Raw genomic sequence first — 25,583 nt, forward strand, 5'->3', positions numbered from 1 at the left:
GCTTCGTACCCTCCGGTAGCCCGATGGCTATGGCGTTGCGCGGTTGAGCTTGACGTCTGGGGTTTGATACAGGTGGTGATCACCTGTATCCATGCAAAAACGCTCCTGTACTTAAATTTAAGTTTACGACAAAGGGACCCCACAAGGTCGAAATTGATGGGTAGTCCTCCCACTTACGCGTCATAATCAGATCGTTGTGTAAAACCGTGCAACTTAATCTTTTCTTATGTTTGGTATATCCCGCTCACCCCTAGTGAGTGTATTTGGAGCAGTTTTTTTCCAAACCTGGGTCGGTGTATCCGAAGTGATCGATTGTCCACGTGATCAAACGCTCATCGAAACTCCCAACACCAGCAGCAACAAGGAAGTCGTTCCCATAGTGTGTGTATGAACAGTACCACAATTTCTAAAGAACGCTAGCTTTCAATGATGTATATGGAATAGACAAAATAGTATATTAAATCGAAAAAAACGCATTTCGCAAAAAAAAACGCAAAAAAAACGCATTTCTAATAGATTTACCACAGTACCTATAACAAACTCGGGAAAAGCTCCTAATGTAAATGCATTGTTTCCAACCACTTCGCTCAGGTAGATCACTTTGAGCCGTCGAGAGTAACGCTATAAGGCACTGGAGACTGAGTTGGCTTTGTCATCAACAGTCAAATACTGTAACAATTTCAGCTAGTGACCAGGCGTGAAGACATACATGAGCAAAGCCGGGCGCAGATTTTCAACGGAAAAGTGTTTCCAAAAATGTTTGCGAAGCCCGACTGTGGCACCCGATTACGTCTTAATCGCCAACAGTGCATAGTCGCATATGCTCAATCTCGCACATCCTTAAATGTGGGTTGATTTGGCCTCTGTCAGGCAATGTTTTCCCGTCCATTGAGCGAGAGAGCAATGGTCTCTTGCAAAGGTGAGGTCTCTTATGACCTGACCTTTGCTAACGGTGGGGTCATAACCATAACTTCTGCCGAAATCCAGTGTTACGGTAAGTCGCTTTTTGTCATTTTTTGTTTGCAATCACTTATGTCTGTAATGTCGGCGTAGTCTGAGAAAAAAAACCATCTTGCCATAACCGACAAGTGCCGACTACTCCCGAGATCATTACTAGCAACTTCTAACCGGATGTCTGTGACCACAGCGGTATAATTTTTTCTGAATGTTTGACGACGACCTTCCGTACTTCATTTGATATGATACTGTCTCGCTAAGCACAGAATCAGTGGTCGTTAAAATTTTCAACAATTTGCAAGAAAACATTTCTGAACCACTTGGCCAAATAGAAGCGAAAACTCAGATGGATGGGAATAAAGGGATGGAAATAGTGAGACGGATGCTAAACTGACTAAGCCATGACTTCGTGAATTACGCCCACAATATTTCTGCGAACGTAGTGCAGAACTGGAATTGAGAGGAATGTCAGTGCCGAAAATAAAAAAAACTGCCTGAAACAAATCAAAACCTGGTGTGTGATCGTCCAGCAAAACTGTACAAGGGATGTCAGCACACATTTTCTCATCTTCGCCTTAGTATTTACATTGTTTTGTGCACATCTGCAAAACCTCTGAGACGTAGCTGGTCACACCTACAGGCGCGAACACCTCATTAAACGCGTACAATAAGAAGGACATGAGAGTGCAGCAGCGACTTTGAATGCGGCAGAAAGAAATTACGATCACGACAACTAAAGGATGACAAGGGCATTGTCTTGTCTCTGTAGAAAGAGATAGTGATGAATATTGCAGTGTTTTCATGATGTGAGAAGCCTTATTTGCATAATTCTACTTGCAGTAGAGGATAAACACTTATTGTATTACGCTTGTATTATTAGATCTCCATTTCGCCCCTGCCTTGGCCCGGATTCGCTAATGCTGGTAAACCCCCTCCCCCATTTTTTATACAAATTTGGCTAACATGCCATTTATTCATGTTTCTAATTTAGCAGACTGCACTGTTAGGTGCAGTGGACAGGGACTAGTGGTTTTGTCTCCTATGTCTTTAAAAGCGGGTATTCAGAGAATTATTGGAAACGTATAAGCAATTCAGTGCGCCAGTGTACCGTGCCCTGACACTGTTACACAAAAATGATCTGTGCTTAGTTTTTTTGTAGCTTCATATCGTGATTCATTTGAAATATTACGCTAGCAATCTAATCTGCTATTTTCTGACCACCTGAAGCGGAGAAAACGTTCTGTGCTACATTGTTAAGCAGTAATTACTCAAGCTAGCTGACGACATATTGAAAAAGTTTGCGTGGAGGCACGGAGATAATCCCGAGAAAAGAGGATGAGCGCTAACTAACGACTGAAGTTCATTCCAAACGAATGCGCGAATAAATAGGAAAACCGAAACAGAACGAAACAAGGCTATCATTTTGAACATCGGTTGTTACCCCGTGTACCTGAATGAGTTGGTTAAGAACCTACCAGAGAAGCGGACGGAAGTCTGACTGGCGCACTTATCCCCGCGGACACGCATATGGAAAGCTTGCATGAGCTATCACACGAATCGATTCCTGTGCCTGAATAGGATTGTTGTTTCGTCGAAGAGCGCTTTGCATTGGATCTTTTTTCTTGTCGGTCTCGCCACACGTGCGGCAATGTTTTGGGAGGTTATGTATACCTGAGCTACTCTCAAGATAGTTTTGGCCTCGCAATAAATGGCAACGTTGTGAGCGCTGCACTAAAATAAGGAAGCGCGAATTCAAAGGACCACTGCTAGAGAATTTCAACGGACTGTTTCGCATGAAAAAGTCACCTAGCTCTGAACTGAGCAATGTAACCAGTGTTGTGTTATTGCTTCAATTTCTGTCTGCCCATCGTGGTGGCGTAGTGGTACTCGTATTGTGCTGGTACCCCCGAGGGTGCGGGACCAAATCCCTAGCTGCGGCAGCTGCATTTCGATGGGGGCGAAATACAAAAGAAAACGTAACTGTAGCGTGCATTGTGTGCACTTTACACCGGCAAAATTAGATGCACTGGTTCAAAATTTATCCGCAGTACCTCACTACGGCAAGCATCATATTTATCGCGTAGTATTCATTTGCACAACTCTAGAAGTGAATTTTTTTTTTGGAACTTGAGCAAGGTATATATATTCGTTCATGTGGTTCGGCAAAGAAAAAAAAGGAGTTCAAATATATTCGCGTATCAGTGAGTGTGTCGCTGTCTTTGACGTGACATAATTGACTTTATTCCACATACCTATTAACAGCAAGAACACTGTTGCGATTTGGACACCAGTCTTATTGATGCCCCATAAGCGCTTACGATAAGGTTAACAGGGTGCATTCGTCATCTGTTCGATGCAACGAAAGTTCTCGTATATTTCAGCAGCTTCCCCGTTGGTGTCGAATTGCTTCACAGTGTAATGTTGACCCCGCCATGTTCAGGTAGTTTTTACACTCTGGCTGGTTTGCACAAGGATGACAGTGTATGTGATGACTGCACCTGAAAGCTGAAAGAAAAGATGAATGACACGGTAATAATTAACGCGTGTCTTTTATTTGTATCAAACATGCTTGAAACGGAATGTTTACAATAGGCATGCACTGGGCTTTAATTGTTCTAACGCTTTCATTTCTTTCTTAATTTCAAGGTCCCTGCAGGCAGCGATAAATGTACATAGACTTATCGCACAAAACTATGTAACAGAAAAGAAACAGTCGAATTATTGTTTTTGTAGGAGGGTTGCAATAGCTCGTTTTAAAGCAGCTCGAATAAGTTATAAAGAACGTGACTGTCCGTTATATTGCAACGTACCCTTCCGCCACAATATACAGCCTCGAAGGAGGAAAAACTAATTACAATGCATGTAGGGTGTTTAACGGTTTGCTCACATGTTGGTTCTTTGCCTTGTAAGTTCAGCCAATTGAGCACATGTAGGTGCATTAAGCACATTCATACTATCAATCAGGTGTTAGAGAAATGTGCGGAATATACCCAACCCTTATATACAGCCTTTCATTGATTACGAGAAAGCGTTTGATTCAGTCGAAACCTGAGCAGTTATGGAGGCATTACGGAATCAGGGTGTAGACGAGCCGTATGTAAAAATACTGAAAGATATCTATAGCGGCTCCACAGACACCGTAGTCCTCCATAAAGGAAACAAAATCCCAATAAAGAAAGGCGTCAGGCAGGGAGATACGATCTCTCTAATGCTATTCACAGCCTGTTTACAGGAGATATTCAGAGACCTGAATTGGGAAGAATTGGGGACAAGAGTTAATGGAGAATACCTAAGTAACTTGAGATTCGCTGATGATATTGCCTTGCTTAATGACTCAGGGGACCAATTGCAATGCATGCTCACTGACCTGGAGAGGCAAAGCAGAAGGGTGGGTTTAAAAATTGATCTGCAAAAAACTAAAGTAATGTTTAATAGTCTCGGAAGAGAACAGCAGTTTACGATAGGTAGCGAGGCACTGGAAGTGGTCAGGGAATACATCTACTTAGGATAGGATACCGCGGATCCGGATCATGAGACTGAAATAATCAGAAGAATAAGAATGGGCTGGGGTGCGTTTGGCAGGCATTCTCAGATCATGAACAGCAGGTTGCCATTATCCCTCAAGAGAAAAGTGTATAACAGCTGTGCCTTACCAGTACTCACGTACCGGGCAGAAACCTGGAGGCTTACAAAAAAGGTTCTACTTAAATTGAGGACGACGCAACGAGCTATGGAAAGAAGAATGATGGGTGTAACGTTAAGAGATAATAAAAGAGCAGATTGGCTGAGGGAACAAACGCGAGTTAGTGACATTTTAGTTGAAATCAAGAAAAAGAAATAGGCATGGGCAGAACATGTAATGAGGAGGGAAGATAAGCGATGGTAAATTAAGGGTTACGGACTGGATTCCAAGGGAAGTGAAGCGTAGCAGGGAGCGGCAGAAATTTAGGTGGGCGGATGAGATTAGGAAGTTTGCAGGGACAACATGGCCACAATTAGTACATGACCGGGGTAGTTGGAGAAGTATGGGAGAGGCCTTTGCCCTGCAGCGTGCGTAACCAGGCTGATGATGGTGATGACGTGCATGATTGTCTTAACCACAACATAAAAAGAGTCTTTATGCGTCGTTGTAAATGATAGAAGAGTATCTCGAGTGGCAAGTTGCAATAAACTTATGCTGTTTCAAACTTACTCTGATGATAAAGAGGACTAGTGCTTGTCACGAAAAACAGTGACCACGGGGCAAACTAAGTAGGCAGAACACCGGTCTATGAAGCTCACAAAAAAAATTTCACACATGGAAAAAAGCCGGTGCTTAAAGTCCTTGTATTGCAAAATTATTTACTGCACACGGGGCTCTTAAGTATTAGCCACCCATTAGCGGTATGAGACACGAGACATTAATTTGAGGGATCGCCAGACGTTTGTGCGCAGGCGCGAGTAAGAGCGGGCGCGAGAGAGAAATTATGGGGGCTTTTGCTCCTTGAATATATGACTCTGCCTAGGAACTACGGAGGATGTTTCTTAACGCGAGTTGTATTCATTTGTCCCTAGACATGCCGGCATTGCGGAGTGTGGTCGAGTTTGTTTACGCTCAGCCGCTGTCTGCCGGCGCGGTGAGGCAGTGGGCGCGGACGTCCCATTTGGTGATCGCTGTGTCTGAAGGGGCAATGTTCTGACTGGTGTTGTATAAGTCACGGCTCGCTTTTTTCGTCGCGACGATAGATTGGTTTTTTTACAAGCACTGCTCCACGAGGGCACACGTAACCGGTAAACGGAAGCCTCAGGAGAACACCTGAGGTTATAATAAAGCAGGCGGCGCAGGATCTCCAGAGCACCCAAACCAAAACTGGAGGAAGGGCCGCGGGGGCCAGCGTGTGCGAGAGGTGTGTAAGATCGGCTGTCGCTGACAGCCAATTTTTTTTATGCGAGCACCCCCTGGCACGCTGCTGCCTTCGCGGCCCCAACCCACGGACCAGTTCGGGTTCTAGCTTTGCTGTTCCCGTTGCCGCTTTGGTGTCCTGCTGGAGGTGCCGCCAATAGTGCGCAATAATGGCACGTTGTTACTATTTGTAAAAAAACACGATTGAATAAATATAGTGACGTCCAGCCGCGAACCTGTGACGCTAAGTTCAGTCCTACCGCGCCCCACAACTTCTTTCAATGCATGCGGCCCAGGGTCCACTACGGTCGTTATACATCGCCGTAAGGCGCGAGAAAGTTATGATCCTCTATGATTGACTTAGCTCGAGCGCCGCAGGTTTGAAACAGTCTGTCCGACACAGCGGTCGCCAAATCGTGCGTCACTGCCCGTTGCTTCACTATTTTACAGCGCCGGCAGCCAGCGTCCGAGCGTAAACAAACTCGACCCCACTACGCAATGCCGGCACGCCTAGGGACGAACACCTACAACACGCGCTAGGAAACTTCCTCCGTAGTGCCTAGGCAGAGTCATATATTCAAGGAGCAAAAGCCCCCATATTTTCTCTCTCGCACCCGCTCTTACTGGCGGCGGCGCAAAAATTGCTGGCGATCCCTCAAATGAACGTCTCGTTATGAGGCCGCACCGTCATTTACAACAATGAATAGGCATGATTGCAATCTGCCTTACCGACACAACCAGTGGCAAATGAAACGTGAAAAACCCTGCCCCGGACAAGGCCATCTCCTTGGGTTTTATAGACTCCCTCAGAAGGCATATCTAAAAAAGGAAGAAGAACAGCGATCTTGGTTCAACCGTTCCGTGCGATCCTATAGCAGTCGCCCGTCACACACCACTGAGTATCGGAAGAGTACAGATACCTACTTGATTAAAATAGCCTCCATTTTCGAAGTAAGTTGGAGCGCTCTGGAGCGTTTGACGTATTTTTCTCATCTGAAAAATAAAGCTACCATCCATCACATGCAAAGGACTATGAACTCCACATAAAGTCATGTCGCACAACCCCACACCACATGTACTGTGTCCATCGATTTGCCATACAATTTATTGAGGGTGGTCTACGTTCAACCTGTCCGCCTAGTACAACCCTTATTGTCACTACTGTCGGTACGGTGCCCGGATACATTGTCCTCGTCTGATTAATGTCCTTTGAGGTTTTCGGGTATTGCAATAGCCTCGAAATTGTTTTCCAATATACCATTGCTTCCTACACGGGCAGAAACTGCAAAGTTTGCAAATAAAAATTCCCTTGGCTGACTTTCAACAACGTTCACTTTATTCAAGTGGTGAACTTTCTTAGAACAATTTTACGAGACAATAACTATAGCATTCAGGTAGGTTAAGAGGAGCCCTCTGTTTAATAATGTCCATATTTATAAGCTCTTTCATCTACAAGTTCCGAAATGCACTAAACAAGGGTGCCACGAAAGCACAAGACTTCCCGCTTGCTTACCTCGTTCATCATTTGCTGGCTAAGATTGGCAATGTCGACGAAGTCCAGGGCTGAAGAAATGCTATACATGATCGTGAGTAGATGTTGCACAGTCGAAAATTCCTCGACAAACACCGAGTATATGCATATGCAGGATACCAAAAGGACGACCGCACCAGAGGCCATGATGCACCAACCCCATATAGCGTTGAGCTGGTCCTTGAGTGCAACAATGGAGCAGAGATTCATTCTGATCATTTCGATATCTTTGGAACGCTTGGCCAAGGGGGCGTTGCAGCGACCATCAACTACAGGCTGCAGAAGATCATGCTGATGCCGAATGTACAACCGGATGACTTCAGCGCATGGTCGGAGGAGAATGAAGTGTACCATTTCGTACACGTAGAACAGGAAATTGCCGCCGAAGCAGACTGCCTTTAAGAACACATCGAGCGTTCTGTTGCACATGAGGTAGTCTACAAACTCAAAAGATAGGTAAGTGCTCGCTGATACGTTCGCGATGAATGCCAGCGACATCAAAACCCGTACGGTGACACAAGTTGTGGATTGGCCACAGTACTTCGGCGCGATGAATCCCACGGCAATCTCGTACTTCGTCGATGACTTGAAGAAATCGGAAAGAGAACGTGACTTTATGGCAACACAACACACGTTCACGATTATTTTTAATGTAAGGACGATAAACAAGAGAACGTAAAGGGATCTCGTGAAATCCTGCACGTTATCAAAAACTTCCAGGGATACCTGATAAATATAGAACACCTGAATAGTAGCGAACAGTCCAAAGCAAAAGATAGAATATAATAGGTACAGTGACTTCAGCGGCGTTTTGCTTCCAGGTCCTTTGCTAGTTCCAGAAATTTGAACAAATGCGACTCCAGAAACCAGACAGATACGCCCATACCACTTGAAGTGTTGCTTCATGAAGGATGTCATAGTAGGTGCCCGGAAATACGTTACAAGAATGTTCAAGAAACCCGGACGGTAAGGACAGTGTATATCGGCACTCGGTGTGAGCGTCTGCAAGAAATAAAGTACAGAAAAGTCGTTATACTATGCATGTTGATCGATATCTAGCTTATGAGATTTATACGCCAACCGAAACCTCTCAAGCCAATTACTAATGATAGTTCGTCTTGAAACTATTAAGGAAAAAGATTTAAATAGCAGGGAAAGATGTTGCATTTTATGGCCTAGCTCAGAGCTGCACTGATTTCAATTTCGCCCAAAGGCATTCCGGGTCACAACTTTACGGGTTCACAGCACACTGAAGTTAACAACATTTACACTTTCCAACACAGCAGGTTCTAGGAAGTAGTGTGACGCGTACACTCTTTTGCTTTTTGCCTGGCACCGTTCTGTCACTGGATTATCGCTATTACGCAATTATCACTTGGCGCCAGATACGCCTAGTGTATCCATAATTTCTTTAATATTGTCGCCGATTCTATAGCGAAATAGACTAATGAAATTAGGCGCCCGATGTGCTCGAGTGCGGGGTTATTCGATAAATTGCGTCGATAGATCAGATGAACTGATAGCCATGGCAAATAGCCGATGAACTTGACCTGAGAGTTCAGCTATCACTGAGTGAACTGACCGGGATTGCGCCTATCCCTATAACTGACTTGAAGGTTGATTATTTTGCGCACAAGCTTACCCGATAATCAGTAATGTATTTAACTCACTGTTACGCAGTATTGGTATCTTGACCGTCGAGACAAAGCGCCAGCAGTTCTAAAGGAAGCAACTGTCTATAATAATTCATTGTTTCTGATAGATCGTTACAATCCGAACACTGAACTCCCAGCGCTTCCACTAATCTATACTGTCATTAATGTAATACGAAACGTACTAATGTTTGAATGAGGTAGGAGGGTCATTTGTCAGACAGGAGAGACGTTTGGTTTCCTGTCGGCTCTTGATAGAAACATATTTCAACCTTGGAAACTACAAGCAAAGTCGCATACAATTGGTGGCACACATATAATGAAGTACAAGGCTCTCGTACCTTATGCAAACTCCATTAGAGTTGGTATACTACGCATCCAAACGAACAATAGATCCATTGAGGCTTCAGATACGTCGTGTAACGAAAGCTACAGAGGCCACATTATTTAGGAGAGCTTCTTCATTTCGTTCAAGCTTACGCATCACCGGTTTACCTTACTTTCGGCGTCAAAGGTTTTGTAACGCGGTACCTAAAAAAAACGTTAAATAACCGATACGTTTGTGACCGCAGCCAGTAAAACCGTATGCCACTATGATATGCGCATATGTTAGCAAGGGTTGAAAATCTTAATACCAGACTGTGTCTCCGGCTGGTGAAATAGTTACCTGTTTTTGAGGCCCCAAGGTTTCTAAGCTTAAACATATTGTAGCGTGCGTTAACACGCTCGAAATGAAAATGCCCAGTGCGAAGTAACACGCATCCTCATCGCCTACCTTCTGATCTACGTTCGTCCCTAAACAATGAGAATTGGGGGGAGGGGGGTTGCCACGAATATGCGCATTGTTTAAATTATAGTGCAAGAGAGCTCACCTTGTGGAATACGGCAGTCTGCACCTTGGTTTGGGGACACTGCCCTCCTTATGGCACTAACTCGTGCACTGCGCTAGGCTGAGCGGGTAATGTGGTGTGTAGCCACGTCCGCCACGTAAAATATGGTTGACTTCGTACGACTGCATCTCGGATTCCCATCGATTTGCGCCTGCAAGCTAATCCATTGGTGGTAATATGCATATTTCGTGCGTATGGCCGCACGGTTGCGGAACATTCGCTGCTCCTTAATAGCGTACAACGCGACGGACGCCATCAATCGGCGACCACCAGCACCACTAATATTGTTTGCGCACGCTACACTCTTGCTAATGGTAGACCAGTACTGTGGTTGTCGGTGGTAATAATACGCGGCGACCAAAACAGTACCCCACATTTTCGCGACATTAAGTCTCAAACGAAGAAAAAAACACTGGAAAAACCCACCTCTTGATGATTGTCAACGGTAATGCGATCAGCAACCACGTAATGTAGCCACTCACGTCTAATCATGATACGCATCTTAGTGACGATGCTCTGCCGGTTTTATTGACTTGTGGATTTCATTTCCGTCACTTTGGTGCCAGCCTATATGGCGGCCTCCAGCCTATAGCTGGAGGCCGTGGATCAGGAACTAGGCCACGTATTTGAGGGCTGTGAAGTCAATGAGCCCACGGGAGAAGACGTGGCGAATTACCTTACCCGTCCTCGATGCGGGTACGTAGTGTAACCAGTTGGCTGAACATAGTAGAAGGCTACAGCGCGGGAACTGACGGAGACAAAGAAAGTACACACAATACACAGACGCATCGCTGACCTTCAACAAAACTTTTTGTTGAAATTAAGCGCTGAATCTGTGTACTTTGTGTACCTCCTTTGTCTCCGTCAGATCCGCACTGTAGCCTTCGATACGTGTGTACGTAGTTAGAGAACAATCATTTCACGCCAAACCTATCCTTCATGAATTGTATGGAACAAGCGTTCTGAGGACGTACTAAGTCCAAAGTTAATTTTTCTGCTATAATCATTGGTATGGCCTTTTGTGATATCGCGGTGCAGCAACTCTGCGTTTAGGGTGTACATCTATGTAACTAGACTTATAGAGAAGAACTCTAGAGTCTCCTTGGTGGCCCCTTGGGCCGGTGTAAACAACTGCAAGTAGTGTGTTGTTTTCTTGTACTTCACTTTTGCTAGGCATACGCCCCCAATGTTTGACGTGAAATGACTATTTTGCTGATTTGTATGCATCTTGCGCACCAAGCGCTTAAGGGCGAGATGGTCCAGGTTGTGATTCCTACAAAGTCACACCACCACACCTGTCGTTCGGTCGTTTATTGGTAAGTTAAAATAGGTTTTAAATGATAATACGTCGCAGCGGTGTCTTGCTTGATTAGTGTTGGATATTACACAAATTAAAGTGCCGCACAGAAATGTGGGTGCCTCAACGATTCTATGAATATGTATTGCATATTCTTGCGACGTAGTAGGAGAGATGTGAAAGTTGCTGTACGGCACAAATAAAAAGTGTTTTATTTTCATTAAAGACGAAAGAAGGTTTTCATCGTACAGTCTCGTCCTTGCACTTCTCCCATGCTACTTCATCGTAGTCTTCGTGGCCTGCACATGCACGCGGTAATATGAATGAGGCACTTGGCCCTCCCCCCTCTTCGAAAATCCATCATACCAATGTTCTGAGCTTTGGAGGCAATGCAGAAAAGGTGCACAGTTAACGAAAGCCTGAAAAGTACGCCTTCGTACGAAGCATGTACAAAACCTTGGGCAGGGGAAGCCTGCTTTCGGAGCAATAAGAGCTGTCTGGAAGAACCTCGTAATTCAGGCCACTGATGCGCACAGCTCTGCATGGTGTTAAGTATCTCCGTAGTAGTTTCTCAGAGAGCCCCCATCGGTGAATGAGTGTCCAGACCCATTCCGTATCACCGGCTTTCTATGGGACGAAACCAGTTTGTCCCTGAGACTATAGCGCCTGGCAACGTAGCCCTGTTCTTTGATTCGCAAACGCTTAAACGGCCCGGCTTCTTTTTCCCGTTGCGTGAACTGCTTTATCACCCGTCTAGCCATCATCACACTCGTGCTGCCGCATCACGTCCAATGGCTGTAAACGAGACTGAAGGCGGTCATGCGTGTTGTCTCATGACGAGCCGTGTTGTGTACGCGAAGGTTGAAAATCTCGTCCCAGCTCTTGGGGTCCGTGTCGACGTACTTACTCATCGTGTCCGCCAGAGTGTTATTGAAACGTTCTGTCAGCCCATTTTGTGGGTGATCGTTTCCTGCGAACGGTACCACGCAGCCTCAAAACGGTGTCAACCAGCGTGAGCGTGAACGCCGTACCCCTGTCATGACAACTGCGGGAGCGCCATGCCATGAAAGCTGAATGTCCAATTTCGCTGCTTCGGCTGCTGTGCCTCGTTGGAGAGCACATGTTTAGGTGTATCGAGTGATGCAGTAAGTGTCGGTGATAATCCCTCCGTTGCCGACATTAGATCTTAGAAATGGGCCTAGGAGGTTCGTAACAATCTGTGCGGTGTCTCCGGCATCTGAACTGGAAGCACTAGACCAGCGGTATTGACGGCTGGCGCTGTGGCACATATATATATATATATATATATATATATATATATATATATATATATATATATATATATATATATATGCTGCTACTCGTCGCTATGGCCATAGCAAACGACCAAACGTGCAGGTGGGGTTGCTAAAACGTAATATCCTTCTCACGTCAGCGAATACTGTGTCATGATGTCACAACACATATAAACAAACCGAAACTGGCTGTAGAAGAGTTACGTTATTTATGGCCATTTGAAGCCTGACAGTATATTTTGCGAAGGTTGTGATATACCGGATCTTCAATTAAAGTACAAAAAGAAGACACGGAAATATCGTGTGATTACCTCCTTAAAGCAGAGGCCTCTATTGAGGTTTAAACACACGCTCGCCCCTAAGATGAGGCGAACTGCAAGCTCAGAGAAACAACGTACAGCCAACATAAAAGTCAAAATGCCGCTGTTTAGAGGAATTTAAACATTCGCGCCAAGCAGTTTAAGACCACGACGTCGCTTTCACTTCTGGATGTGACTTTATATCTTTCTCTGTATAATCTACAAAAATTTGCCCACACAATTCCCTTTCTGTGCTGTCAGATACGCTGCATAGTTGTGCCCTGCTGCTTAGTCGATCGGAATAATTGATATTCGTGCTCGCTGGGCACATGCAGCATAATAACAGGCAAGACAAAATATATGTGGCCAGTTACCTCGTACAATGAAATGCACGAGGTAACTGGTACAAATTTAGTTACCTCGTGCAATGAATCTGCACTGGACGCTGTGATCTCGCTCTCGCTATCCGGCGGGCACGGAGGAACCAGGTCCCGCCTTGGCGGTTGGTCTGCAGCCTCCTTTGTCTCTGCGCCATATCGGAGCATAGCAAAGTCAAACGCAAACTCTAAGTATAAGCAAGAATTATAGAACGATATGTGTGTATCACGAGCATTTCACTTACCAAAAGATCTGCAGGATCTGTGCTCGGGGAAAAAAATGTCCGACGATTATGATGCTCCCTAATGCTAAATTTGAGGTCAGCTTTATGCGTGTTTTTATGTCGCAATATATTGAGGCAAAGGATTTCAGACCGAAATCACCGGGATGACTGGCAGTGCGGCCAGTGCCGTCAGGGCCTTCGCAAAGGGAGGGGTAGTATGGGAACGCCAGCATGATGAACGGCATCGGAGCCAGCTGTTGTAGAAGACGATGAACGCGCAAGCGGTGGCACGAGCGTGTTCGCACGGCTACGCCGACGCCGAAGCTCTACCCAGGAACGGATGCCTCAGAGATTCGCTCTAAAAGCCACTTTTTTGTTTGTCCTCCAAGTTCACTTGCTGCTGTGAAAGTCTAAAATGCTGTTAGGACCGGAAATTTTTATTTCATTGACGCTGACGACCTCTCTGGAGTGGTGGTCGCGAAACCTGACCGATGCGGACACTTTCACGCGTACACAAGCAACGTAATATGCACAAATAATAAGCACGATCGATGCACGACTAATCAAGTACCAAAACCTTCCAATACCACATGAACAGATTTTGTGACAGCACGAACAAGAGCAAGCTGTGGCTGTTGTCGGCTTACAATTCTTTCCTTCATGGATTTTACTAAAGCGGACAATTTATTTGGTTTGCTTGGTTATTTTCATTTTCTGTTAGATTAGATATAATTAAAAAACATTTTAGCATTAGGTGCATGAAAACAGCATTGCGATACAGAAGGAACAAATTTTAGCTCCAAAACAAAGCAGGGCATAAGCGTCACCCCGCGGCGGCTCTTGGTTTCATATTTTATTTTCCCGTGGTACCTTGGTGGTATTGCCCGTTATTGCCAGGGTATTGCTATTTTTAGTGATTGTGGTCGATCCGAGGCTTCGTCGGCTTTGTGACGACTTCCTTGGCCATCCGCGCTTTCCGAACGTTCGTGTTTCTACGAGGCGTTACAGGTGACAGCAAATGTCAATCCAGAACTCTGTAACAGGAAGCGCGAGCGCTATTTGCAGCTTGGCGCAAGTTTAACGCTTCCACGAAGCACTCTTTCTTTTAACAACGTTTAAGAGTACCTGGTACCGGTTTGGGCTACCAACATTCTCCAAACGTGGAGCCAGTTAACTGTTGCTTGCCGACTCACTCGGACGAAAGCGTGCCGCTCGACTACAATAGTTCACCGGCTGATGAGAACGACATCGCCGAAAACGCAAGCGTAATTGACGGTCGCAGCCACTGAGGAGTATCGTAGATGACCCTGCAATTGAAGAACTGACAGTCTGTAGATGTGGACACGGGCAATGGAAACAGCACGGACATGGTGGGCGGAGAGGACGTGTTTATAAAACTGTTCACAAGGAAAGGATTGCTAAAATTTGAACTGAGTGGTGCTGGTGCATTGGTTACATTGACGGTCTACTCAACATCAGCAAGGCTCAACTGGAGTGACACGGAAAACCTAGCACATGTCGTGATCATCTTTACTTGGAGGGGAGGTGCTGCCATCACCGCAGTATTTGCTGAGAAAGGCGAAAAATTGGCAGGAGCAATTAGTGAAGCACTACGAGTTTTTTACTACCTGCAGCACGCCTACTGCCAATTTTGACGGACAAAGTTTAGTTTGTTCTAACTTCAGTGCTGCGATTTCGGTGCACAACATTGCTATGCAGTGACGAAATTTGAAGAAACAAATTGAGGTTTAAACCACGTAAGTTCGGGCATCATTATATCTTTTATTTATTTCATGTCTACTCATCATTTGTTGCTTTTTATATGTTCGGCTCTTGATGTCATGATTTATGAAATCGGGCAAGTGCGTTTGCGCAAACTGCTCTTTGTCTTCTACGTATATGTATGATGCTTGAAAAAATAAACATTTTTTTATGCGAGTCTAAACTGACCTTGTATATTTGTGGACTAGAAATTAAAACTTCTCTACTCTCTCGTAGATGAAAAGTCAGAGTGAAAGCTCAAGCAAAGATGCAGTGTTAATTGACATCACAGAAGGGGCACTGCATCGCAAACACGTGGAGGGAAGTGAGTGGAGCGATATCACTGTGACATTCAGTAGAGATGGTGCTACAGTGTTTGGCTGCAACAAAAATTCTCTGTGGCACATTCTGTGAGTCCAGCAGTGCACTGGACCAGTACCATCCTTGAAGGCCTCTGGTTTGGCAAGGGACACCTATGAATCAACAAGTTGGTAGACGTTTTTGTCAATAAGGTCCTCGAGATGACTGCTCTGTAGTGGAGAATGGATGAGAGAGAAGTTGATTAAAGTGCCAAGGTTGTTTGCTGCTGCGTGGATGCACCAGTAGAGGGCAGCAGTCCAACTGTAAGCAATTCAACTGGTACTTCGGGATGGGCTTCTGTCTCAGCAAAAGGTCGAAGTGCAAAAGTAAGTTTTCTTCTAAGTTTATTTCATGTCATGGTGCCATATGCTAGTATGTTACGATAGCTGTTTTTAATTTACAGCTATTATTTGAATGGTGCTTGAGGTATTTTTGTGCGATCCAACTATTTCTGACTAGTGCAAACATTTTAATATTGCAGAATTACCAAGTACCCAGTTGTGAGCAACAGAGGGAGTCACACGTACAACCAGCCAAGTGAAAGAGGATATGCAGTTAGCCCTGTCTGCTGGCAAACCATCTCGTGGTTTCAAGGGATACACATCACTTGTCTAGCTGTCCAAGCTTGACTTGGTGTTCGGTGTGTGCCCCGACTAGATGCACTGTGTTTTGGAGGGTGTGGCGAGACAGCTCGCAGACATTTGGTCAGTGGCCCCAATTCACCAGCACATATAACAGTGCTATCATTAGAAAAGTGTGACATCCCGACCAGTCCGCTTGACGCTAGGATGACGAGAGTCGGATCCCGAAGCTGGAGAGACGGCGATTGAACGACAATGACGGCGTCAGTATGGTGGGGTGACAACGACTGTGTGTCGGTGATAGCGGGCTGACGACGGCATGACGAGTGTCGGATGACAAAACTGAAATGACGGCGATACAACGACTACGAAAGCATCACGACAGCGAGCCCACGCGTAGTAGGCCAAGCTTTTAGACCAATTTGGCCACTGAGTCCGGTTACAAGACGTGACAACGACGCCATCAGAAGAGTAAGATATGAAGCTGGAATAACGACTATGTCAGGATCACGACGCATCACGACCAGGAGCACACGCCTTGTGGCCCAAGCAGTCTGGATGGATGGATGGATGGATGGATGGATGGATGGATGGACGGACGGACGGACGGACGGACGGACGGAAACGGTTGAAGTAGGCAAAGAATGCTATTCACATTGAAATCTGATATTCCTCATAATAAATTGTGTGAAAGCACACATTTTCAGCATGTGAATAGCGTGTGTTTAATGTCACAAGCTTTTGCAGTGGTTGAACAAAGAATGTCGTTTCATGTTGTTTTGACAAGGGGACTTGCTTCTGTTGGCCCACCCCTGCATTCTTAGCAGAGGTTCTATAGGAGTCATTCACTCTCCCTTAACATCCTTGCGGGAGGAAGAGATTAAGCTGGTGCATAGCGTAAAGTAAGCGAAGTCAAAGTGCTAAAATGGGTAGGTGTTACTCGGGATAGGGGGAACAGTTAGTGCTACTGCTATTGGATATTTTAAGAAGGGTACATGAACGGGAAACGATGTATTCATGCAAGCAAGGACTGATATTCATTGCCTTACACTTTGACTTCCCTTGCCCTACTCATACACCAGCTTCTTCTTCTATTCCGCTGTGGGAGAGTACGCTACGTGCACATGAATGCTGCCAACGGAATCATTTGCTGCCCTGATCATGACAAGTTCTGTTGCTGAGACGTAAGCTTCAGCGACATTCCTTTTTCAACCACTTGATCACATGCAGCCTTCATTTTCCTGTATCATTCTATGTCGTTAAGATTTATACAAGTTTATAGCATCAGCGAAATCGTCAACAAAATATCTGCACAAGATTACTTAATAGAGAATTGTTACTTAGTTACTAGGGCACCATCTATAAATAAAATTATTGCCAGGTTCTGCAAAAAAAAAACCTTTGTATACAAAGCAGCGGCCAATTTGGGCACAGTATTTCATGCATTTTCTGTCAAATAATTTGAAAGGTGCCATTTTTTTAAGGTGCAAAAGAAACTGTCGCTACAGGGCACCTGTGCCCTTATTACAAAGCTAAGTGCTGCGTGAAAATCTTTTTTAAGCGATAACTTTCTTTGGTTATTCCTTACTTTGCCGTTTAAGGAAGTAGTCAACTTGCACCTCTGTGTGTGTGGTGTCTGCTGTCTGAATAGAGGCTGCTAGGTGCTGGGATTTGGTGCTGTGACCCGGAGTGCTGTAAAACACGAGGTACCATATTTATTCGGTTCTAAGCACACAATAAAAAAAATGATGCGAAAGTCACGCATCGGCTTAGATTCGAGAATTTGGCCCGTGTGACTATCTCGTCGCATAAAGCACGCGTCGCTGGTTGAGTGGTAAGCTGGATTGAGACTGCATGGGAGGACATCTCGGTTGCCGTCATCTTGTACGCGTTTAAGAAGTGTTGCATATCCAACGTGCTGGGCCGTACAGAAGACAACGTATTACGGGAGGAGACGAGCGGCAAAGAGTCTCGTGATCTTGACGTTGATGACGATGATGAGTGATTGCTTGCATGCTGTAAGCTGCAGCAAATTCGCCACTAGTGTCTCATGTTCGAAATAAACACCGTTGGAGACTTCAAAAGATCATTGCTTTTATTTCGGTTGGCTTACATTGGAGGATAATCTCTTTTTTTCTTCCTGTTTGTTTGACTTTTGGCTTTCGGCTTAGAATCGGGGTTGACTTAGATCCGAATTGATACGTACATTGCCGTGGTATCTTTTCGTATTGTGTTTGGCAGTTAGATTGTCACTTTGTGTGCCTTCTGATGCACCCATAAGATTTTGTGATTTAGGAATAACACCAAGATTGCAGCAGGTGAAACAACAAAGCTATCACTGATATTTATAATCACCTTCGACGGTTTCTGCCACACGTTTTCTTTTTTAAACTTACAGTCGCTGACTTGAAAACCTCGAATAACACCCACTCTACTTTTTCTAATTAGCTTTCAGTAGATTCTCTCGAAAGCCTTTCCACGTGTAATTATCGCATCAGCTAGCTTCTCACAAATATTTTGCTAAAATATGTTACAGCATTATGCGACTAAGTACGTTATTTCTGTGGGACAACTGGCTGTTCACTGCGCTCCAGGTGTGCCAAGGCTTGAGCTGGCAGTCTTCAACTTTTCCACACTGTCACTTGTTTGCACCAGGATGACGGAGTACGTGATCACCGAGCCTGCGAGCTTCAGCAATAGGAAAGGCGCAGTGTCAGTAATAGAGATAGACGTGCGAATACTGAAACATTTATCTGCGAATTCAACGCGTCATTTCGCAGTCAACGTACTAGATTCAGTGACTACATATTCTGTTGCTCCGAATATTTGATACAAATTACTGATCGTGTATAGCAACTGAAGTGGTGTCATTAACTTATAATGATCATGGTATCAAAGAAGTAAACATGCCCTTCATCACCCCATTTCAGCTCACCAAAATTTTAGCTGTGAAGTTTTCTTTCGAATGACGGCCACAACAAACGCTCTTCTAAAGATGCGTCACTCCCTATCGCCTTCACCTACTTTGATCCCCAAGCAAGGTCAACGCCGCTGAGTTGTGCTTGCTTTTAGTGGACATAATGTTCCGTCAAGAAATATTATCATTAGCATGAATTGTTGGCATGAATTCTCCTGGTGAAGCACAGCCGTCCACTCGCTGCAGCGTTGTTACACAGCTGATTTCCTTGCTAAAATACATGCTTTTTACATTGCCTCAATTGCTAAGGTGCTCAGAAAGGTTTCTTTGGCGCAGCGTTCTCCAGCATACTAGTGTTGATTATAGCGAAATTTTCAGAGGCAAAATTTTTATCAGTACCGTGTGAGTCAACTTTCTAAGCACAATATTTTTAGAATCGCTTGCAGGCGAAGAAGTAAGGAGACCAACTGTACCGACACAAGTAGTGGCATGTTTAGCCTGAAAAACTTCCCACCGCTGAGAAACATTTCTTCTGGTTTGATGACCTTGTGCAGATAGGCGACCTGCATGGAAACATGTTTGTAGGTCGTGAGTCAGTTTCGTAAATATAGCGGGCATGCGACTTCTATTTCCCGCATTTGTACTTCGTCATAAGTGTGATACATTCAGAGCAACTGTAGGACGCTTACGAAAGTTTACCATCGTATACAAAACTGTCGTGAAACTGCGAAAGGCTTTCATTTAAACAAGAATAAATGAGCTTGATTGCTGGTACAATAGAAGGAAGTGTCAAATTGCCGTGAATGAATAAAATGGCAGCTTCGACAGAACGACAAAGCATTGACTGCGATAGGAACCTATTAAACAGCTATACACTGTAAGGTTACCATTTATATAAGCTGTGTAGACTATTAACATTCGCTCACTAGCTAAACGAACAAGCAGTGTGTCACCTGCGCGCAGGCAAACATTAACGCGGCTCACTCGATGACCGAGGACACTCACTGTCAGAACGCTGGCGTGGTGAATAGCCGCAGCAGTGGCGAACTAATCACCCTTTCGCGTTACCTCCTGCTTCAACGCTAGCTACATGTGCACAACACAGCGCACACGAGGCCATCAGCTATCTTGGGTCAGCTAGCCTTCGTACTCGCCGCAGATTGCTTCAAAGATTGGACGCCCGTGACCGCGACATGGGCAGCCGCGGCCTGCCTAGAACAGAGACTTGCGCTACCCTGACGTTTCCCACTCACCCCCCACCCCACCCCCATTAGCGCGCGCACATCTCCCTGCCCCCCCCCCCCCTTCTCGCGCGAACGAGTAGATTCCGCTGCACCAAGCCACAGTCCCTCTCGGGTCGCCCTCGCATGCTTTTCCTCGCGCCTAAAGCACTAGGCGCGTAGCCGCGAACTTATCGCACTTCGACTTTACACGGAACCTTACGGAGACGACGGCGGCGACAGAAATTCGCCTTTAGGGTCCATAACATTACTATCGCGATAAAATGTTTTTGGGCTGTTAGCTCAGTTACGACAAGCTTTAAAACAGATAGCTTACTGAATTGATTGTCAGTTTTGCTAGTCAATATACCAATGGTAAATCTAGATATTACTGTTTCGTGAAACGTGTCGTGAGGACTACCGTAACGGGGCAGAGATACGGTAATGTGAATTGCACTGTTTTGGAATAATATACAAGACAGTGAACGAGGCTTTCAAACAACTTCTTTAGAGAAAGCAAAATATTACATTGACTATAAAGCGCTGTGGTTAGATTTGCGATGCTGTTGTAGATGCCATTTACAGAAATTCGGTAATTGTTTTTGATTTGAAAATATTCAGCTTAATATTTTTCTTAACTTAATAAGTCACTGATACTGTGAGAATAGTTCAGGCAGTAAATAAAAATACAATCTGCACAGTCAGTAGAGTCAAACTTTTCAAAATGTGAAACAAACGTCATTATATCTGGTTGTGTAGTTCCCCAAGCTAGTACCATTCCTCTTCACATTTATTGACGGAACAAAATCAGAATCGCCTCGAACTAAACTTCCCTTTCTAGCATGGTGTCACAAATTCACCTATGCCTTGCTTCATGCCTACAGAATTTCTTTTTTGACCCGCCATGGTTGTTTAGTGGCTATGCTGTTGGGCCACTAAGCACTAGGTCACGGTATCAAATCCCTACCACGGCTGCCGCATTTCGATGGGGGCAAAATGTGAAAACACCCGTGGTGCTTAGGTTTAGGTGCACGTTGAAGAACCCCAGGTAGTCCAAATTTCCGAATTCCCCCACTAAGGTGTGCCTCATAATCAGAAAGTGATTTTGGTGCGTAAAACACCATAACTTAATTTAATTTGTTCATTTGAGTATAGAGCAGAGTAAACCGTGAGCTGATTCAGCATTTACATCGTTTGTTGTACGTTGTATTTCACATTACCTGTTGCAACAGCGCCGGTGAGTTGTGGAGACCTGAGACGTTCACGAGGTTTTTCTTGAGCGCTAGAACCTTAGGAGGGCGTAGAGATGAAAACAAATGAACAATATATTAATACATATAGTTCAGCGTGTAAAGTGAGCGTTTAGAACATACGAGTGCCTCCAGTGGCCGCTAGAGTGCGGGTTTTATTTAAAGTTTAACAAAGTTTCTTAGGTATACATCGGCATATTCTAAAATGTTCACCGAGGATTACAATACCCCCTAATGAGAAATTTGAGTGCAGCTGTATACGTGTTTTCATTTTGCTATATATTGGCTGGCGTGAATAATCGGTCTCGTGCGGCACGTTGCAAACGGAGCAATGTGTGGCGCCACTGCCTCGCTAATCGAGAGATCGCGCGAGGCAGCGCATGGGTGAACCGTGGGCGCAACAAATAACAGCCGCCGCAGACATACCTCCTCTCATGCAACGCTTTCTTTCGATGCAGATGACGCCCGCTATTTTGACGCAGTCTCGTAACCATCGCCACCGCGAAACCCGTCTCGTGTGGCACTAGGCTTTTCTTCTCACGCTTTCGCCATACAGTCCTCCTCCGCTCTCCGCCTCATGCTTCCGTTGGACCCGAGTCCTGCGATTTCCTTTTGTCGTTCTCTTCGCTATCGCCTTCTTTCATCTGCCGCTGCGCTCCGCGTCCTCTTTCATCCTCCGCTGTCTTCGTTTGGTCGGTTGCAAGAGACGACGCCGACTCTTGCCACAGAACCGAGCGTCTAAGAGTAGCGCTCTAAAACTGTCGCCATGCTACAGCTTCTGGTTAAATTAAACGCATTCAGCGGTCGTCGCACTGCCAACCACATAGGCGCCGCCATTGTGATGTTGCTTCTTTTCCCGTTTATCTCCTCGCCCGTGATTGCCAACAAAATTCGTAAAGTAACAATACTATCAATTCACCCACTGATATGTACAGGAGTAACAATGTTTTAAAAGGCCTCCCACCCCCACTGAGTCATTTTACATTGTAAGTCGTTAAAACCTGCATTTTCTCTTGTGTGTAGGTTTGGTTCGATATCTTGCAGTGTGTTTGCTACGTACACTAGTGTTAGCTCATCGCTGATATCGGCAGTACACTTACTTTCTTTGTTATATTGCACTAGTGTCATCTTTTCCTATGCTTGTCCTGCAATCTCCATATTGTTGCCATTCTTTGTGTCTTATATTCCTGTTCTATACCAACCAGCAAAAGCATGGTATGGGGGCTGAAGTTGTTAGGAAATAACTTTATATTTGTTAAATTCAGATGAAACTAAAACGTGATGTCGAGACAGCGTGGTTTTCTAGCCGAGTAAGGTGTCCGAATTCTGATTTGGGTGGATCTTAAGAAAGCTTTTGTGCGAACTTAGTTTGCTGTACTCAACATCAGTTTGTCAAAGCTCTAGAGCTTTTCACTACGGCGTCTATCATTGGCAGGTGTTCTTAGATAACATTAAGTTAGTGAGCCACTATGTGTCTGACTGACTGTATGTATGTCTGTCTGTCAGCCAACCGGCCAGCCAATGAGTCAATCAATCAGCCTATCAACACTCACCTCATCCGCCATCCTTTGGCTGAGCCGTGTCACGTCCACAAAGTCGACGGTGATGTAGCAACAGTAGGAAATGGTCAAAATAAACTGGTCAGTAGGCAGGCCTCCGTCAAAAATTGTGTGGATCGTTACGCATGACACAACGAGGAGCACAACAGCGGACATCAGGATGGAGAAGTGCCAGGTCATGTTGAGAACTTTTCTGAGCTTCGCAATGGCGAGAAGGTTCAGCCGCACTCGCTCCAACTGTACGGACACATCCGTTATCTTGGCTGGTCGTTTGTCTATGCCCTTTCCTAGAATCGAATTGAGTGCATCCTGCTCCTGACGAACGTAGCTGATGAGAACGGTGTAGCATGGTTTCAGAATGGCGAGGTCCAGTATGTCATAGGCGAAGAAAAAAGCTGTGTAAAGCATCATGCCTGCATGGATAGCGTAGTCGCGCAATGAGTCGCCGGTGAATCGTAGCAAGCGAATGGTCATTAAGACGTTGGCCGCCAGGATCCCAAAAAAGCCCGCCGCTATGATGAGCCTGCGTTAGATTTTCAATTACAGACAATTCACTAGAGACCGATTTTTGAACTTCAAAAGTAGGGCTTTTATGGTTAGAGAGCCCGAAGCACAAACCTCAGGACGTAGCTCTGTCGACACCTGTAGCCGTACTTTTTCCAATCGAATGCTGTTGCCTTCTCGTACTCCGCCGACCTTGTGAAGAACTCCAGCATTCTCCGCGAGCCGCAAATGGCGCTTGCGACGTTTGTGATCTGTTTGGTGGTAACGATCATGGGGCCTACCACGACCACGGACTTGGTGAATGAAAGAACCCTGGCGTAGATGCGCAGTGTTTTGTAGATGATCAAATACAGCTGGATCACGGCGACGCTCAGGATACAGCCGATTGAGTAGACGCCGTACCACGACTTCCACGATACCAGTCCGTCTTCCTTGCGTCCCGACTGGAGGTTTTTGATAAAGAACACGCCAGATGCCCAACAGAGCCAGGAGTAAAGCTTGAACTGTCGGGCCATTGCGCTGACCATGGTTCCTTGAGGCAGCAGCTCCGATTGGGGCTGCAAATAAAAAATCGCTTAGTTACCTTTTTTTGTACCGGCTGCTAATACTTTGTACGAATCAGCAATTACGTTTTTCTACTACCAGCAGCATCAGCAGCAAGTTGTCTTTAAAAACAATGTCTTTGGACACTTCGCATCGATTCGGTGTTCGTGAGATTTGGCTGCCTGGCTGCGACCTTTTGCTCATCAAATTAGACTGTTCGAGGCCTTCTAGTGCTTACCAGAGAGCGAAAAAGGCGACCAAATAAAACTTACAGACTAACAGAATAATTTGTACGGAATAAACCCGTACTAGTTACGGTTGGCAAATGTGCTACACTCTCCCGCATTTATTAAACAGGGAATCTCAATCGATGCACGCAAAGTTAAACAATGCCAACTCTGTGACCTTGTGTATGTTATCTCAGTTTTTTTTCTTTGAAAATGCTTTCATGCTGTTTTTGTTTGTATGTTTTCGCGTACAACTGCAAACCTCTGTAGCACACGTCGTCCTCGCCAAGCCTTCACACTGGCTTTCCGCTGACACACTTAACATCCTTATGACGTTAAATAAACATGTTGCATTGCATTGCGTTGTATTGGATAAAACTTAGAACAAGAAAGCAGGCAACAAGTGAGCCTAGGGCAGCTTAAGGAATAGTAACTGTGCGTATTTAGTGCAAAAATTATGAAAAAAATTAAGTTGCCCTCGATCAAACTGCGTTCCCTCAATGCCGGAACAAGAAATGTTTGTTTGTTTACAAAACGAAAAATGCGGGCTAATCCCGGAAGTAGTCCAGCTTAAACAACAAACATAGTACACTACTGCGCCGAAGAAGATCTTGCCTTGGTTTAATGTCAACTGCCGTTGATTCTTTCTTTCCGTTCGCCTTCGCTCTTCCATGTAAAGGAAACCGAAAACGTAACCTTCATTACTGATTACTATTTCAACACGAAAAGAAACATTTAGTTCAGTACTGCTTCCCTCAGGTTAATTGCTTACTGTGTCGTGTGGTCGAGGTAGGAATGTTGCTGCAGCCTTTCGACAATGTTACGTGCGAAGACGCGGCCCCTTGATGCCAGATTGGCTCCAACGAAATTCCTTGTTCGACCACTGCCATTCACTTCGAACCTCCATCTTCTCATGAACTGCTCTCTCAATTTGAACTCCATGATTTTTATATGGTAGCAACTACTTCAGCTCAGCATGGCCACTCTTGTAGCGCCGTTAAGGCCATGTCAGCTGTACACTGCGAATGAGGTAACTAAGCCTTGCTGTGCATAAGCATCTGTGAACCGGCCGGCATTGCAACGATAACCTACAAGCAGTATTTCTGGGCCTGGACGCTCTGAAACATTATGCAACGCGAAAGCAGGTCCAAATGACCAGCTAGGTCCCGGCGTCGATCACGGGCAGGAACTTCATCACGAGCATTTGCACTGCATTGCTTATACGTGACGCATATGCGGTGAAACTTCAGTAGAATA

The 25,583-nt window shown here is 45.2% G+C and overlaps 1 protein-coding gene and 1 long non-coding RNA gene across 2 annotated transcripts; both read right to left on the reverse strand.

Annotated features, from left to right (window-relative positions):
* Nucleotides 1-3,182: 3,182 nt before the first annotated feature.
* LOC126544938 (uncharacterized) lies at nucleotides 3,183-8,364 on the reverse strand. Its single transcript, XR_011890501.1, has 4 exons — nucleotides 7,353-8,364; nucleotides 6,764-6,832; nucleotides 6,569-6,658; nucleotides 3,183-3,462 (listed from the first exon to the last, which is right to left on the reverse strand). It is a non-coding gene; the product is annotated as an uncharacterized lncRNA (long non-coding RNA).
* A 10,119-nt stretch (nucleotides 8,365-18,483) lies between these two features.
* Nucleotides 18,484-24,083, reverse strand: LOC129388100 (uncharacterized). The gene is made up of 5 exons (XM_055078147.1): nucleotides 23,671-24,083; nucleotides 23,047-23,575; nucleotides 21,464-21,532; nucleotides 19,497-19,586; nucleotides 18,484-18,794 (listed from the first exon to the last, which is right to left on the reverse strand). Exons 1-5 carry the CDS (start codon nucleotides 24,081-24,083, stop codon nucleotides 18,687-18,689), a joined length of 1,209 nt encoding a protein of 402 aa, XP_054934122.1. The 3' UTR covers nucleotides 18,484-18,686.
* Nucleotides 24,084-25,583: the final 1,500 nt, after the last annotated feature.

This window comes from Dermacentor andersoni, chromosome 10, assembly GCF_023375885.2.
Source record: "Dermacentor andersoni chromosome 10, qqDerAnde1_hic_scaffold, whole genome shotgun sequence".
In the NCBI taxonomy this organism is placed as follows: domain Eukaryota; kingdom Metazoa; phylum Arthropoda; class Arachnida; order Ixodida; family Ixodidae; genus Dermacentor; species Dermacentor andersoni.

What these genes read in the sequence shown, in the direction of transcription:
- LOC129388100 (XM_055078147.1), bottom strand. Translation starts at nt 24,083, where the DNA reads ATGGTCAGCGCAATGGCCCGACAGTTCAAGCTTTACTCCTGGCTCTGT. An exon ending in GCCAAAGGATGGCGGATGAG is followed by an intron (nt 21,533 to 23,046) that starts GTGAGTGTTGAT and finishes CGCCCTCCTAAG; the next exon opens with GTTCTAGCGCTCAAGAAAAA. An exon ending in ACATGCCACTACTTGTGTCG is followed by an intron (nt 18,795 to 19,496) that starts GTACAGTTGGTC and finishes CTATTGCTGAAG; the next exon opens with CTCGCAGGCTCGGTGATCAC.